The sequence below is a fragment of the Mycteria americana genome, chromosome 8 (assembly GCF_035582795.1).
Source record: "Mycteria americana isolate JAX WOST 10 ecotype Jacksonville Zoo and Gardens chromosome 8, USCA_MyAme_1.0, whole genome shotgun sequence".
NCBI classification, from domain to species: domain Eukaryota; kingdom Metazoa; phylum Chordata; class Aves; order Ciconiiformes; family Ciconiidae; genus Mycteria; species Mycteria americana.
Genome location: NC_134372.1, coordinates 3,449,043 through 3,467,118, shown reverse-complemented (window position 1 = coordinate 3,467,118; position 18,076 = coordinate 3,449,043). Strand labels below are relative to the sequence as shown.

At 42.6% G+C, this 18,076-nt stretch overlaps 1 protein-coding gene across 3 annotated transcripts in view; it reads left to right on the top strand.

The window, feature by feature from the left end:
• The window catches only part of FSTL4 (follistatin like 4), a 243,464-nt gene that overhangs the window by 132,487 nt on the left and 92,901 nt on the right, over window positions 1–18,076 (top strand). For all 3 annotated transcript variants that reach the window (XM_075509797.1, XM_075509798.1, XM_075509799.1), the window contains one exon: window positions 3,095–3,215. In XM_075509797.1, coding sequence (XP_075365912.1) covers window positions 3,095–3,215 — 121 coding nt within the window. The remainder of the gene's footprint in view (window positions 1–3,094; window positions 3,216–18,076) is intronic.

Here is an 18,076-nt window from a genome sequence, read left to right as displayed (position 1 = left end):
GATGCTGAAATGTTGATTAGCAGAACCTAATAACGATAGAAAAGGTGAGAGCTTGAAAAAAACCTGTTATTTCTAATTATAGGCATGCTGTGCTGTTGGAATTCATCTAATTGGTAAAATGAACCAAACACACAGCCCAGGCGCTCGAGCTGATTACTCTGTGTCCTGAACTTGCTCTTTGTACGTGCAGACCTGAGGAAACAGCCCTGTAAATATGAGAAAACGCATTATGCCAGATGTGGGAAGATCTTATCTTTTCCATTTCCTTGTGTCATCCCTGGGAAGACTTAGAAGCAAACGCCCTCTAAGAGCCTTTTGGAAGCCAATACCTGCCTGGGACCCGTTTCAGTTTCCAGAGCTGGCGCTTTACCCGTCGCTCTGCAGGAGCGTCTCACCTCCGCTCACGCTTCCCGGGGAACATGAAGCGCGCTGCAGTGCCAGCGTGTAAATGCAAGCTGTGAGCAAGCAGGAGGACAGACGCAAGCTCGCTCCTCCCTGAGCTCGCTCCTGTGTAGGACGGTTTGCACTGAATTTTAATCCTCTGGCTGTTGACATGATGCACGATCCTTTCTGCGCAATGCAAAGTGTCAGTGTAAATTCCCTTAGATCTCAGAGCTATGAATATATACAATACTTCATCTAAATGCGGTGATTTTTTTTATAAAGACATGGTAGGTATAAGAAAACACTTTTATCTGAATTCAAAGCCAGCTTTTGCATAGTGACATCTAAGTGTCTGTTCTACTCTCCAATTTTTTTCCCCTTTTTACATGAAACTTATTCTGTCAGGGTATTAAAACTCAACTCACATGGAAATAAAGGTTTGGCAGCCTGCAAGCCATTACCATTGGGAAGAAACAATGACCTGCATTTTAAAGGAGCAGGATTCAGTGCTTTAAGGTCTGCCGCAAAGTTACTATGGGCTTCATTTGCAGATGTGCTTGGAGCCCAGGTCTCTCTCCCAAGAGCAAGCATAGACCTTGGCTGCTATTATTTTAATTTTTCTCTTCTCCCTGTTATCAAAACTGGTAAATGTGCTTGCACATCTGGAGCCTACTTCAATTTGATGGACCAGAGTAAGTTCAGCCCTCAGCTAGGAGCCCTCTCACCCAAACATCCTCCACGAAGGCTCGCCACCAGCATTGCTGAGTTGACAGCGTGATCGCCTCTCAAAAGACAAAATAATGCCAGTTAATGCAGAATATAGATAAGCCATGAATACTTTTAATCCTGAGGTGAGTGGCACTGATCTTGGGCCCCTTGGTGGGAGCGTGGCTGAAGTCCCGACCAGGCTGAGGACACATCTGCAGGGCAGCTATGGGGCTCTTACAGCGACAGTTTTCACAGTTTATGTGTAGCATGTCAATTCTTAATTTTTCTTGTTAACTCTAACAACAAGATGATTTTCCTGCGCTCTTTTTATTCACCCAGTTTTCAAGGGATTTTTTTGTAGGTAATGAGCAATTTTTAGTTTTCCATGTTACAGTCTTAACAGAAATTGTCTTGCCTTGTTAGGTAGATTTGTGATGGATTTGTGTTGGCTTTTTAATTTGAAGCTCTCTGCAATTTTAAAATTCCCCCAAAGATGGGGATTTCATTGCCCGTGGGTAGAGGCAGCCGAAATGAATGTGGTGCAGTGGGATCGCGTTCTCTCTGGCTGCTGGATGAGCTGCTGCTGTGCATTTTCTTTGTTTTATTTAAAAGAAAAATAGTCTCTCGAGCACTATAACCTTGTCTGCAAGGAAAAATTCGAGGCAGGTAACGTGCAATGCTGCAGAAAAAAGTCATTTTTAAGACCTGAAGGCAGGTCTTTAGGAGGCTCATTGCAGAGGGATTCACCCCAAAGGAGAAACTGGAAGCAGAGTCCCTCCAAGAGAAGACAGTCCTGCGTCGGGGCAGCACCTCGCACTGGGAGATGGCGAGGATCTTTGCCCGGTTGCTTGTTCTCCACAACAGAATTGCTTTGAGCAAAAAGATGGCAGCAGATGGTGTCCGTCCCCCTCTATTTAGAGCTGCTTTGCCTCCTGGCTGCTGGCAGAGCCTATCGAATAGTTTCCCTCCAGAGCCAGCAGTGTGAAATGCCCATGTAGTTTTGCAGCCGTGGGTACGCAGGGCTATTAACAATGGTGGTAATTGGAATGTTATTTCCATTTAAAATGTTAATGTATTTTAAAGTCAGATTCGTAAATCTACTGAATTTGTTGCAGCTGAAGTGGTTTGTGTTGGATTTTTTTTTTCCTGACGTTAAATCAAAAGGACTAGTAAAAACTTGTCAGTCTTATGAAAAGTTAATCAATTTTCAATACAAAGGTAGACAAAGGGAAATTTCCATCTTTAGAAGATGGATCTTGGAAGTTATGGTTGATCTCACTTTTATTGAACATTTTTACTTGCTAGGTGAAGGGTCATTTTTTTAGCATTATTACTTTAAATTGCTTCAATATAATGGGCCAAGGCTAGAATAGTAAATAAAAGAGTCCTTGGACTACAGCAAAAAGCCTTCCTTCCCAGAAGATGCAACATTTCAGCAGTTTTCTTCATGTTCTACAATAAATTCAGAGAACCTAACATTTTCATTATGCTTAGGTCTGATTTTGGCTATTGGCTAACTTGGATGTATGACTTCTAAAGCTCTCTTCATTTTTAATGTAGAATGTGTGAAATGCTAAGAATACATAAGAAACAGTCAGGGTCTGGAAAAACACATTAGCGATGAACCATCCACTCTTGCCCATTCTAGTGCTAAAAGCAAGGAATACAATTTTATCCTTACCTACAGAGGAGAGAGGAAAAACAGACTTTCCTTTTTCCCTGTTGAATATTTATTTTTCAGTACCTTTGCAAAGTGAAAATGTGTTTCTGTGCTGCTGCTGAAGGAAGAGGGTCCTCGCCCTCCCTAGTCCATGGGCCATGAATTCCTGCAGGAATGCGAATGTCAGTGGTACCTTGATACCAAGCAAATACATAACGATAGATACGATACATCTATATATATCTCCCCAAAGGTCATTTAATGGAAGGTCTGCTGGGTGAGCCAGGACGACAGTCTGTGGCTTTACATTGTATGTAAGATTACGTGCTCTCTTTGCTACAGCTAATGAAGAAGGAGGACCTGGAAGATGATTTATTGGATTGTACACTAGAAGACCTCCTCCGGTTTGATGATTACAACAGTGATGGCCGCTTAACCCTGCAGGAGCTCTATACAGCCTTCCGTGAGTCCCCATGCTTTTGTCTGTCCTGGGTGTTGAAAGCATGTGAATATCTGTGATGGCAGTGTTGTCTTCCCAGACGTGGTCAGCAAAGATAATCCCTTTTTGTATTTAATGCCATGAAAATACTATGGAAGGCTTGTTTCTAAAGGTTACTGTGCTCCAAAGGATAGGCATGAACTAGGAGGTTGGTAAAAGCGTGTGGGGCTTATTGTTTTCTTGTGTATTTTGTTGTGCTTCTTGTTGACGGCTTCTCGTTGATGGCAATGGAGAGATGTTGGTGAACTGGCCAGGTGTGTAGACCTGAGTAACCCTGAGGAAACAGGGTTGAAACCTGTCCAAATGTCTTGTGGTAATGTGAGTCAGTTTGCTGTGGGGAAGGTGTTTTACTGAATATTCTGCCCAGAAATGATGTTTTCTGCATTTTGTTTCCATGTTAGTAAGCGGATTATGGTGTGCAATCTCGATACATATCTCGGCACCATTTGCAAGGATCCCTAGATCACTGAGCTACTTAAGCAGTGTGAAAAAATAAGTACTTGTGTTATCCCATTTATCTTCATAACGTTATGTTCATGCTTTAAGTTAAGCATTCATTGAATTCTTTCTCTGGAAAAGGCCCACATTGTTTCCTTCACCGGGATGATAAAAAGTTTTATTGGTGCCTGTCCCTTTGCGATACTAAAAAAGACAGACAGACAGAAAATGGGGGCGGTTGCAACAATCAGGATAGTGAGCTACAGAGTACACGTGTATGGTTCATCAAAGACATTGTTAATGCTCTTTAAACAAAACCAGGATTCAGCCATTGAACTGTTGAGTGCAGGCAAAAGGCCGGTAACAAGCTGGTTACCTCCTAAGCTGGATTCTCAAATCTTTGCGTATGGCATTTTAAAGACAAAGTAATTTCAGTACCTCTTGATTTCACTTTCTAAACCAGGGCACCCTGCTCCTGTGCCTGCTCAGTGGGAAAAGCTTGGCGTGCGTGAGAGTCACCTTGTGCCCCGCACCAGCGCATTCCTCGTTGATGCTCTTTGGAGAGCCGTGATGCTAATGCAGAACCTCTATTTTTGCCAAATGTTTTCTAAAGAGAGTGGTTTCTGCTTTCTTGACTTCTGGCTTTTCATTAAAAAAAAAACCAAAAAAACCCACAACTTTGGATAATAATGTTTAAAGTGCTTTAAAATTAGCCCCAGTTGTCACCTTGGACCTGTTTGAACCGCATATGCATTTAATTCAACAGAGCACACTCAAACCAGCAGATATACAGTAAAACATAAAACCTCATACATTAAGAAGGCCATAAAGTGAATTAACCCAGCTATAAAGGCTTGACACACAGTTATTTGGGAGCATATTTGGATCAATGGGTTCTCAAAGTCACAGCAACTCAAAGCTAAATTCCAAGAGTAATTTGTATGAGTTTTTGGTTCAGTGAATTTTAAGTAGGCAATGAAAATAAGACAAGTACAAAATATTAGCCAATGAACAGAGATAGTAATCGATAAACTGCAAAAATACTGTAACAAAACCTAAGGCGTAACAATGAGTGTCTATCAAAAGGATTTGTATGTGAAAAGAATTGTTCTCCATCTGAAGCTGAAAATCAGACTTATTCTCCATTTTCAATTTTCCCAGAATCTCCACTTTTATCAAGAGCAGTTAATGGCTCATTAGTTTTTAATTTAAAAACAAAGTTTATTGCTTGCAGCTTTAGAAATTTGGGGGACTCGGTAAGCGAACTTTAGTGCTTGGGGAAAGTATATCTTTTTCCTTTACTTTACTACACAATGTAGGAAAAACATCTCAAAAATACTTCAGACACTTGTCTTAAGTGCATGCTTTGGTTTGCAGTCCTTTAAGTGTTTATGAAATTTGCGCTTTGTTATAAGCCAGAATTTGGCTTGCGACAGTAGTTTAAAGGTACACCATCCCGCACATTTTTCATATTTGTGGCCCATTAGGGTGATCCTTTTGTTGCTTGAAATTCACCCAAGCCACTCATTTTTACGTGCTGGCAGCAGGCTGTGGGGATGGCTGCTCAGCAAGCCGAGGAACATAATTGCCAGAATTCAGTGACATCAGGAAGTCTCAATCTAATTTATCCTCTCAAAAACTCCGTTACATCTGTTTCGGTGCACCGTGCTCTGGTATCGTGTCGCAGTGTTGAAAAGGTTTGAAGATGACCTTGATAACGTGAAGAGCTTTCCAATTTGTTATTCTTGTGCTGCTTTAGAAGTTGCATTTCATTTTCAAAAGTCTCATGGCCTTTCTATAACTTGCAGAGCCACAAAATGGTCTCTTTCTTTCGCTCCGTGCGTGTGTCTTGCTTTCTCTTGACCCATCGTCTCTCTTCAAGACCCACAGAGATTCAAAGGGCATTTTTGATCCCCATCCGTCTTGATCAGCTGTAAATGAATGAAAAGTGCATGGATGAGAAGAATCCGATCTCTTACCTTTTTTGAAGCGTGGTTTCACCATCACAAGCACTACATCTAATAGGTGCTGGTTTTAATAATCATTTCTAATCATGCTAATCATTTGCATACACATCTAATGCAGTTTTGGATTAGGGACAGAAATAGTGGCCCTTCTACTAATGCTATCTAATGCATCATCTTTCTTCTGATTTTCTGAAAGTTCTTTTGGTCCTGAATCCCAAGAATACATCTTTTAGGACTTCGCTTATGTGTATGGGGATGATTAGAAATCTCTATTAACACAGGATTAAAGTATCACTTTTCAAATCGCCTTAATCATACATAAGTAATGTATGAGATGTGAAATGCTCTCCTGGCAGCTCTGGCAAGAACAACTTGTAGGCATCTTCTAATTTCTCATTAATAAATTTTATTGGATAAGCAGGCTCAGGACCATAGTTAAAAAAAAAAAAATCATTTTTAATATGATGATCTTGAGATTTTCACATTCCAAAAATAGAGAGAGTACTAGCAAGTATATTTGTCTGTTGTCTTTCTTTACATTGTCATAAAGATTCAATAAATGAGAAATAAATGAAAGGCTTAGTTGTCATAAGAGCTAAAGCAGAGCATGGATCTAATTAATCAGCATGGAGATAGTCTGGTGAATTGGCAAGCACATCACCCGGCTGAGTCATACTTTAAATATGCTCAGACGAGTGATTTTTGGATATAACTTCTGGAACCGTATCTGACTGGAGGTCATTAGAATTAGGCATGTCACTTCTGGCATTCCTGTTATCTTCCCTAATGGGAAAGTAGCAGGTTGGCAGATGTGAAAGCCCAGCCGAAGAAAAAAAAAATCAGTGTAATCTTCTAGATCCTATATTATCATCAATGTGGACAGGTCAATTTGTAATACAAATATGTCAAAGAGAGGGAAAACATGCATTCCATCAAAATGGCTTTATCTTGTCAACATTGTTTAGCTAATAAGAAGTTATTAACCCTACAATAAAACCCCCTTAAATTCTAGCTCATCGCCAATTAGGGCGCCCTCCTAACCAACATCCGCTGCTCACAGTTTGCCTTTGCACTTCATTCCATTTTTGAAAGCACAGAAAAGGCCTTTTGCAAGCATCTTTGCTACCCCACAGCAGCTCTTCCCAGTAGGTCACACTGGCTTTAGAAAGCTTTTTGACTGAGGTTGCATAAAAGACCAGGAGTATTTCACTAGGTCGGGTTGGAAATCATGCCCCAAGATAATTTCCCCATCTCGACGCGGTCATGGCCCAACCGAGGTCACCTTGCGTGCCCTGCGCTTCCCAGCGCGGCTCTTGAAGGCTGCTCTATCGCAAGGTTTCTAGTGGCTCTGCAGCGACATTTTGAGATCCTTGGTGTCATATCAAGACCAAAAAAACCCACAAAGGCAGTTTGAAAGAAAAACACCGAATTGTTATTTTTCAGTCCAGTCGTTATTTCCTGAGCATTTATGCATATATGTTACATGTAGACAGAAAATTGCTGTTTCTCTAAGATGAGAGATATCTGTGGATATGTTATTATCTATGGATAATCTATGGACACATCTATGGATATGTTGTTATGTAAAGAACACGAATATTGTTTAGAAAGAGCATATTTCATGAGTGATGAATGCAGAAGAGGCTGCAGGATCAACGTGCTCTTCTCTTAAACTTCCTCTTATAATGCTGTTACACTCTTTAAAAGGAGTTTGCTCTCTTCCCTGATTCTGTTTTAGTTCAGATTTTCTTTTTTTACCTGTCCTTAATATTTATCAAAAAAGCACGATGGAGAAATATGAAAATGGGATATACGCACTTGCAGCGGGAGGTCAGGGAAATGCTGGATAACAGCCGGGGAGGGCGGATGGTACCAGCCCACGGCGCGGACTCGTGTCCTGGGGCTTTCCCAGTACTGCAGCCAGGGGCTGGGAAACCAGAGAGAAGGGTGAATTTGAATGAACTGGGTGAAAAGATGAATCGGGAGCCTGGGCTGGGCATGGGTGTTGGATAAATCACTGCCAATGCAGAGAAGCAGCGTTGGACTGGCTCCAGATTTATTGCAGTGATCCTAAAATCTCCGGTAGCTGCGTTCCCCACCAGGCAGTGCAACCGCGCGGTGTAGAGGAGCGAGCCATCCCTCCCTGGCCCCTCCGGGCATCCTCCGGAGGCTCATTAGAAGTGCGGAGTATAAAACGGATTTATTTTTGAGGTGTGCATATTTCTGATTCTCTGGAAACTACTTTAGGGCAGGGCTTTGTAATTTTCCCAAAAGCGTGGAGATTGACGCTTGCCAGGGAAAAGCTGAGCTCTACCTTGAGGAAGAGGGAACAAAACCTAACAAGGGGCTGTTGGGTCAAGTGGGAGAGCGAGTTGTTGAGTGAGGAAGGAAGCTTTCAGAAGCGTAACTGTTCTTGATAGACATCTCATCTTAAGGAAGGTGATAAATTCTGTGTGAGGAAAATGAATACTTGTTTTTGGAAGAATATGTCCATAATACATGTACTCCACGTACACCTGGCAAGCCAGCTGTTCCAGCAGAAATTGCATCTGTAAATTCCATGTTCAGATGAAGTGTTTACTCGCATCTTTACAAAGCTGTTCTCCTTGATGGCTTGGCACGTAGGGTTGGGTATTTGTTACTGCTACCTTCCAGCTAGATTGGCCAAGCCTGGTTAATTATATTGGACAGCTATATCGTGAGATAAAATGTTTTGCTTGAGGTATTCTCTTAAGCAGTGTTGTAGCAAGTTATCTACAGGATCAAATCATAGTTCTAAAATATTGACAATTTGTGGACCATGCTCTGCCTCTTCAGCTGTAATCTCCCTGGTATGTGATTTTTCTTTCATGTTGCTGCAGATATTGGTACAAACTTGGAAATAATTCATTAGCTTACCAACATTGATTTGCTTCTCCTGTGAGCTATGTGATATCTAAACTTCAAACACGTCTTAGCAAGCAGGGGAGCGCCGGCCTCTCCTTTCGGTTTGAGGCAGTGTTAGAGGTGATGTGTACTACTCAGGAAAGAAATGAGGTTTCCTTCAGTTGGCCAAAGCAAGCCATTCCTGCTCGCCTTGGGGAATGGTGTGCAGCTGTGTTACTGAGGATGAAGGCAACTTACTGTGCATTTTCTGGAATCACGAATTTAATAGTGCAATCTTACAGCAGAAACAAAACTGAAAGTTAAAAATCAAGCAAAAAGCAGAAATTTAAAACTCTTTAGCTGGTTTCTATAGCAGGTGCAGACTGGCTGAGCAGAGATAACAGGAAAAACCAACAAGCATTCAAGTCACTGCAACAGCATTTAGTAACCAGCGTTTCCGCAGCCGAGCCGTGATCCTGCACTGGGCTTTTGGGCTTTATTAGGACTGAGCCAGCAACGTTGCGTTGCAGGTGGACGCAGCAGCTTAGCAAAGCGGAGATGCAGAAAGCAGTGCCCAGGGGCTCTCCGTGCGTGGTGAGGTCCATGCTTCAGCGCAGGGCTGAGGTCCAGGCAGATGCTTGAGGTCAAGGGTGCCTTTGCTCAGCTCTTGGGATCTCCGGGCTCAGTAAGTTCCGACTTTTTAGATCATCTTCAGAAGCACTTAACTCCTTGTTTTGCTCATAAATGGAGTGTAAGATGCCTGGCTTGAGCACTAGGAATGATCCTGTTGCACCTGGAAATGTTATTTTTGACTGGTAGGATGCCTCAGCTGGGGATACCTAAGTGAGTTCATCCTTATTCCATTTTAATGGGCAAGTAATTTTTGAATGTGGAAAATTTCCTTGCTTTGATTTTATTTTTTTTTCCTCCCTTGCTATCAAAGAAACACATTCTGCAAAGAAGGTGATTTCTGTTTCTCTCTCTTTTAAAGCTCTTCTCATTGTGAAATTCTTCAGTTCTGGGCTTCAAGTCTAAAATCTATCACTGGGCTCCAGCAAAGTGCCGTGCATTGTTTGCGGTTCCACAGAACAGCTGTCAGAGTCAGGTTTTGGTGTGTATTCTCAATTGTTTTGCTGCATTTTGAACAAAAGTAAAAGGTGTTTTCTCAGAGGGGAAAAAACCCCCAGAATTAATTTGTAGCAAGAAAGACAAATTTATTCTAAGCAAAAATGCTTCAAATGCTAAAATATGGTTCCAGAGAAAAAACTGGGAATGCTCAGATCAGGAAAAAATACGTTGCATGTGGATGCATCTTTAAAGGTGGAAAGAGGGACATGGTTTTGCCTTAGGCCAACGAAGGGAATGTTTCCATGTTGACATCAGAGATTAATTCATCTAACCAGGTTTGCTGTTCAGTTTTGTACTCTGCTTAGTTTATACATTTTGGCATTATGATTTGAATTAACGGAGTCTCCTGAAATAAAATTTTGCAGAATTAATGGCAAATGTAGACGAGGTTTAAATTACTGTGATTTCATGCTTTTTGGTCAAGAATTGCTGTCCAGATTTTTTCAGGAAAAGGCAGAGAGAGTACCTGATGCTGGTATTGCTGTTTCTTTCTGCACAGACCTATCAGTTGCATGCCGGAACCGGTGCACTCGAGTGTGAATTGCCAAACTCTAGTAGTTTTTCAAATACCTCTCATTTCAAAAGGTGCCATCTGCAAAATGTCAACAGGCTTAATATGTGACGACTGAATAAGAGAAAATGAACTAATTACAAGTTGTTATTGGAAATCTATTGTCTACAAATTGCAAAGAAAACTCACTAGAATACAATGTACTGGTGATTTTAAAATGCTTTTCAGGGTGCATTGATTTGTTAATCTTGGTTTTAAATGCAAGAATTTGCAATGTGGAGTAGTGCTTCAGAGATGATGTAGTACAAACCATATCAAATGTCTACACACACTCTTGCAGGAGTAGAATATTTAAATATTTATAAGTACTTACGAGTGACTCACTGGCGCATAAAACCAGGCAAATACCATTTCTCAAAAAATTATTTGATCCATACCGGCAGTATTCATTGAAGCAATTTCACAGACACAAATAATAGTATTTTCGGTTGCTTGCAGACACAAAATTACGTCAGTGAACAGCAAATACAGATATTGGTGAGATCATAAAATGGCCGACAGTCCTAGACATACACGTGCACCTTCAGATCACATACGTAGAGATCTAAAAAGTAGAATTTGCTTTTTCAGTGAGCTGGGAGTGTGGAATTGCAGGCTTTCCTAGGGCTTCATTCTGGTCTTGCAAAAGCAGACACCATTTCTGAAAATCGGATCCAAACTTTCTGCGTTGCATTTACTTTTATTTTTTTCTGTCGGAGTCTGTCTTTCTGAGGAATTTGTGAAACAAATGCAGCGTAGTTGTGAAGCAAAAATATCTTTTCACTAAAAATGGGGAAAATCATAGTTAAAATACGTAAGATTTTACATGAAGTCAAAGGCATGATGTGGTAGCGTTCCCGGCAGGCTTTCCTAGGTCTTGTTTTATTACATACAGACTGGAACATCTTAGCTGCTGTTTTCCTCGTGTTTCTCGTTTTCTCTACCTGTTTTTCCTAGTGCGTAATTGCTAGAGGTATATTTTTCTTTTGAAATCTGCCTTCATCTAAGGAAAGCTGCTGTGGATGTTCTCTCTCTTTGCCCTCTCAGGCATCTCATGGATGCTTTCAGTCGCTTCTCCACCTACATGCTCTTCATCTTGTCTTCAACCAGTTTAGCAAATTCATAGCTTTTAAGGCCAAAAATGTTCCTTAATATATCAGAAAAAGTCTGTCTAACATCTGTCTCGGATGCATCTACTGCAGCTACCGCTCCTGATTCATGTTGTAGTTGTCTTAGGTAGCTCGTGGTGCCTTTTAGGTTCAGTACCACCAGCGCTGGTGCAGAGGGTCGAACCTCCCACGTGCCTGTATTGCCCTTCCCCACCATCCAGGCAGGGGTCTCACGGGTCTTTGGCCCTGTCGTGGGTTTTGTCACTTACTGACCCTTTTCCCTGCTAAAAGCGGGGGCAGGATTAGTTACCTCGTCTGGTTTTCATTTTATGGTTCTGTCCTGTACTCCTCATTCCTGGACATGTCGTCAATGTGTTACATATAACTGTAGTTATATGAAAATATTTTATTCTGCATGAGCGCAGGTTGCTAGCCAACCCATAAAGCTCAGTATATCAGTCCTGCCTTCCACTCCATCGCTCTGCTGTCCGTAGGGTCAGCTGGGATTTCTGTGTTTGTTCCAGATCTCGATAGAGATGTTGAACAGATTGGGCTTTGGATGACTCTTCGTGTGGCACCACTAGAAACAGCCCCGTTTGAGTGGTCCCCTCTGAGAAATGCTTTTTGAGATCTGTCTGTTAGCCAGTTCTTAGTTCATTTAGCACATACTTTACTGATATTGTATAACACTACAGAGCTGCAGTGCTAATTTTTTAATCAAAATGCCAGAGCAGCCATCAGAAAATTACCAAGTACATATCCCCAGTGCAATGGTACGATTTATGTAGAGCCACAGCTGAGATGTTTTTATTTCATGTTCTTCACAGGAGAAAATCTCCTTGACAAATCCAGGATGTCCAGATAGAAACCAAAAAAAATAGCAGTAGGAAATTGAATAAGCTGAACTCAAAGGTTGGTTCTGCTTTAATACTTCCAAAAGAATAAAAAAAGGTGCTAGCCTATAGAGTAAAGTAAAAAAGCTTCGGAGATGCTTCAGTGGCATCAGGATTTGAGGTGAAACTCAGCTGTTGCCAATGTCTGTCTTTAGCACCATCATAAAAAGCTCATTCTCAAGTTTTGTGATGATCAAAACTTCAGAAAGAACATCAAGAGCCATCAATGGAAATAAATAACTCGGAGCTCAGACCTGCCGTGCCTCCAAAGCACCGCTTCTGCCGTCAGATTTTCCCTCTGCAGTATATAAAACGCATCTGCAGAATTTTTTTTCTCTTTCTGCAAACCAGTAAGTACAGGTCCCACTGAACTCATGCTTTAAGCCACACTTAGATCCTATACCTTTCACCACAGTCCATGCACTGACATCCCAGCAGTATTATTAGAAACTCGCTGCTTAGAGAAGTAATTTGAGACTGTGATTTACCAAAAAGAAATGTGCTAAGTATATGCGGCTTTTTTCTTTTTCTTTGTCATTCTGTTCATTGTGCAAACCTGAATAATGTGTTAGAAAAGGTCACGGGCATTTGGATCAGTGTCCTGTGCTGTGGCCAGTTGAGACCCAGCATCAGTTTGCAGCACTGTGCATCACAGCCCCAAAACCCGCTGGAGTGGTGGTGGAGCGCAGAGGGGGACAGAAAAGGGAGTGGGAATGACAGTAATTTCAAAGCAAAGCACCAAAGCAAAGCACCAAAAAAGGAGCAGAATGAAAACAGAGAATAAAAATATCATTTCTTGATTTTGTAAGGTATACGCACCTGTAAAATATGAAATTAAATGGCAGAATCAAGAGCTTGAAAGACCAGGGTAACATTCAAAATACACTTTCAGGCTGTATTTCGACATGAACTGTGTTTCACCGGGTTTTCCCACAGCCTGATTTCATGTCGTTTCAGCGCAGGGCTCCGGTCTGATGGAGCTGCTGCCGAAGTTGCTTTCAGGTAGAGGCTGATTTTGAAGTTTCTCCTGAAGACGCTGCCCAGACTGACTTTTCCTGGGTTTTTGTTCTCCTGTCTGGCTCTGTGACCTGATTCTCCATGTCATTCATGTTTCATCTTAATTGTGGAGAAAATACAGCGTTCCCCAGTGTTCAGTGCTACCATGAAGTGGAGTTGTACCTGCAGCCTGGTTTGCCATCCTGCGGTTCGCATGTGGAAGCCAAAAAAAAAGCCAGATTAGTTTGACCCCGGTCTCTGAAAACCCAAGAGCCATCGCCAGTCATGATACTGTATCGGCCGAGTTCGGGCAGTGTCACTGCACTGTTTGTTTTTACAGCAAGGGTACTGTATGCATATTTTTAATACACAGTCTCACAACTATTAATTGATAGCTCTTGCAGTTAGAATCCTAAAAATTTTGCTGCACAAATGTCTCCCTTTTCTATTCCGCTCACCTCTGAAAGGCTGTTGATGAAAGGAAGCCATTGCTAGTGGGAGGGGGAAAAAAAAAAAAATCATTTCTGCCATGAAAATAAAATGCACAATTTTGCATGCACAGATACGGGCTGGGCAGAGAATGGATTGGGAGCAAGCCCTGAGGAGAAGGACTTGGGGATGTTGGTTGATGAGAAGCTCCACATGACCCAGCAATGTGCGCTTGCAGCCCAGAAAGCCGACCATCTCCTGGGCTGCATCAACAGAAGCGTGAGCAGCAGTCGAGGGAGGCGATTCTGCCCCTCTACTGCACTCTCATGAGACCCCACCTGGGGTACTGCGTCCAGCTCTGGGGCCCCCAACATAAGAAGGACATGGACCTGTTGGAGCCAGTCCAGAGGAGGGCCACCAAGATGATCGGAGGGCCACCAAAGATGATCGGAGGGCTGGAGCACCTCCAATCATAGGAGTATTCATAGGAGTATGAAGACAGGCTGAGAGAGTTGGGGTTGTTCAGCCTGGAGAAGGGAAGGCTCCAGGGAGACCTCATAGCAGCCTGCCAGTACCTGCAGGGGCCTACAGAAAAGCTGGAGAGGGACTTCTTACAAGGGCAGGTAGTGAAGGGCAAGGGGTCATGGCTTTAAACTGAAAGAGGGGAGATTTAGATTAGATAGAAGGAAGAAATTCTTCACTCTGAGGGTGGTGAGGCACTGGACCAGGTTGCCCAGAGAAGTTGTGGGTGCCCCATCCCTGGAAGTGTTCAAGGCCAGGTTGGACGGGGCTTTGAGCAACCTGGTCTAGTGGAAGGTGTCCCTGCCCGTGGCAGGGGAGTTGGAACTAGGTGATCGTTAAGGTCCCTTCCAATCCAAACCATTCTATGATTCTATGAAATTCAGGAGCTACATATGGAGCCCTTAGCAATCTGATGAGAAGAAACACAGCACTACTACTGCCTGTCCAGGCTTAATGTTGTTCTGGGTATCTAATCTATCTCCATTAGCCCTATTGAATGCCCTTAATAAAATCGGGGGCTGGAGGAAAAACATTTGCTAATGCTTGTTTGATGAAACTGGAGAATGACATGCTCTGTCACCTGCTACTCAGCATCTTCCCAAAAACCTGGTGTTTTATGTGCCTGGGAGAGGGTTCCTCTAGAGGATGATTACTCATTTGTGGGTATAAGTCCACATGTAAAGTTATAATTTCCTGCAGTTTACAGCGATGAAGTTAAAAATGAACCATCCAGCAGGGCCTGATTGGCAGGATGGGAATCAGCGTTGCCAGGCTGACACCTGCCAGCTTCTCCATCCCCTCTAACTTATGCTGGAAGGTCCTTCTACATCAGAAATAACAAATCTTGTTTCTTATGTATCTCACTTCTTCACTATTCTTAGGAATGCTAATGTGTTTTTCTTTAGTATGCTAGTCCTGCAGCAAAAGACTGTGGTTGCCTGTTGAGGACACCTTGGCTGGGGTGGGAGGCATGGACCTTCCTGTCCAGCACGGCTTCCTGCAGCAGGGCAACTCAGATTCATGAACAGGCCAAACCAGATGGAACCAAAACTCCCTTTTCTGCCCTAAAAACCCAGACAAGAGAATGGCAGTCATGACATCTGTAGCCGATATGCAAGCATCACCAGGTAGGGTTTATATTCCTGTAGGACCTGGAGGCAAAGTTGTTTCAGAAGCAGTGATAACATCTGGTTGCGTTTGGTCATTACCGATATCAGAAGCTGCTGCCTTCAATCTTTTCTCTTCAGGGGACTGCAGTTTATTGTAGCAACAGAAAGAGCTCTGTGCCAGATTCTCCTGCAGTAAACAGCATAAAAGTCTGCAGTCAGTCCTTAATTCATGTAACACTGGTAGCCGAAATCATCTCCAGCCCCTGAGACAAGCCCATTTGGTAATTTGTGGGCTTGAGAAGGTTTAAAATGGGCATGTGTTCTGACTGTTTTAGAGAGCATAGCTCCACTAATTATTATTGGTTTATTTTCACCGTTAGTCTAAATTCAGTCCGATATAAACAGTGAAAAATAACACGTGTCTCTCCTAGGTAGACTGGTTTGGAGTCTGCTGTGAGGTGCAATGCATCTTCTGGCAGGGCTAATAGAGTTGGTTTGCTTTTAATGCAATTTACTAACCAATCATCTGCTAAAATATGGGATCTATATGAGTCCCAATTTGTTACAGAATTGCTATTATCCTCCTTATTTTGTTTTAAGATGTATTTTTATGAACCCATTCACTCCAAGTCAGGCAAGATACATTCATGGAAAGACTCCAATATGTTAATTGGTATTTATTGAATACTTCAGTGTAATGTGATGAACAGGCACCGTGGATTGTAATTAATACATTGACATCCAACAACTATAGCTGAATGGAAGATGAAAGCAATTTATAATGGACCTAGCATGCATTCATCTTGCAGTGCTACGTGGACACTCACCAAGCCAAATAGCTTTCAAAGAGAATGGAAATGCATTTTCTTTGCCAGACAGGAGCTTCGCAGCAATAACGAAACACACTGACACGGCAGAAATACAAACCTGGGGGCACTGGAGGGGCTGCTAATGCACTGACTCCTCTGGAGAGCAGCACGTCCCTCCAGCATTACCGGGCTCCCGTGAAGGAGAGGGATGCTCAGGACGTAAAAGAACAAACTCGGCTGCTGCCAGCCAGGTGAGCGCCGCTGGTGTCTCCTCCGGCTCTCTCCTTCCACGTTTCCCTTACCCTACACCCTCGCTGACTTGAATTCGGTGAAAGCAAGTGCATTGACGGCAGGGATTTAGCTCAGAAAACAGTTTTCTCCTTTCTTAAATAGAGTGAGAGTAACCCACTTAGTCCTTCGATGCATTAGCACAGGTGGCCTCTTAAACGTAATGCATTAAAGGAATTATATGAACTGCAAATAATATGGTTTGTATTCTAGCGCATAAACAGGGCTTCGACAAATAAATAAACCGATGGCAAAAAGCCGCCTTTCAGATTTCACTTTTCAAGCCCTGCAACGAGGCACTAATACAATTATGTCAAAAGTATGTCAAGCAGAGAGAAGTAACGAACTTTTCTGTAAGATCTCTTTAACAGAGGAGGTTGGGGAATAAAAGAGTTTCCCTGCAATAGGCATCATGTGTCCAAGGGTGGTAAAAAATGCAAACGAGTGGCAGGTTAGCTTCATTCTTCTGGCTCCTGGGAGAAGACCAGCAGCTCCGAGCGATCATGGATCAGCTTTCCTTTTGTTGAATGTTAGGCAAGGGAAGACTTGGCAGGTGATTTCCTTTAAGGAGAAAGGAAGAGGGAAGGGAAAAGGAAAGCTGGGGGACTTGGTACCCCATTGTACTGAGCCATCGCTTTAATTCTTCCGTGTGGTGACTGTCTAAGTTGCAGATCTTCCATCAGGCTTTGCAAACATTCTTCTGCCCATGAAGTGAAAAGTGTTTCAATAAGTGTTAATTGATCCACTGCTTTCCTATAATAAAAGAAACTTTGAAGAAACCAACAGGGCCAGGGGTGAAGCAATTTCATTGCGTGTCTGTTGTCGGTGCGCTGGATAATTTACTCTGAGGATTAGCTACACGTTGTTCATAGAAGAGGTTGAAATATCTGATGAAGCAGTTATACTTCTTGTGGGAATGTTTGCTTTGCTATCGTTATTATTGCTATTCTTGTTGTTATTAGTTTTTGTGGATGATGCCCTGTAGGAGCTGGATTGAGAAGCCCAACTAATTTCAAATTGGCTTCAAAAGTTGCCAGATGAAAACCATTTTTAAGTCGCTTGAAATAACAGGTTTGGTTCAATGCGGTGGAGATGACTGGTGCTGGGCTCTGCACGTAGCCGAATAAATGTTACAGGTGTTATAACAGCAGTATCAAGACAGTAGAAGTGTTATCTGAGCCGTACTGTTTCTCTTACGGTTATCTTGTGAAGAGTTACCTAATAATGAGTCAGACTAAGCAAGATGATTTTGCTGTGCTGAAGTGTTATTTAATTAGTCGTCTGGGTGGTTTTGCTGTCGGGAGCCCGGGCGAGCCCCAGGTTACGCAGGGGCTGCGCTGCTGCGCCCCGCTGACGTCCCCAGCGCTCGGTCTCCAGCAAACCCAGCAGTGGCCGGCTTTGAAGTATGTTATTTCTTGGAAATCTATTATCTCTCGTATCAAGTTTGTATACGAAATGCAAATTCTGCATACTCTGATGGTATTTGCCTCTTCCAGGTTTAAGCTGGTATGACCTCTGGCTATCTAATTCCTCTCGCATACGCCTGTAACTGTAATCATTTTTAAAAAGCTCATTTACTTTCAGTGGACTTGCTCATGTGTCACAACACACCTATCTAGAAATATTTGCAGTCTCAGGTGCTGAGAAACCTCCTTTCGATCCATTTCTTCTGCCCGCTCCATAAAATTGCCAAGACATTTCTCATCAGGGCAGCCCGCCTCA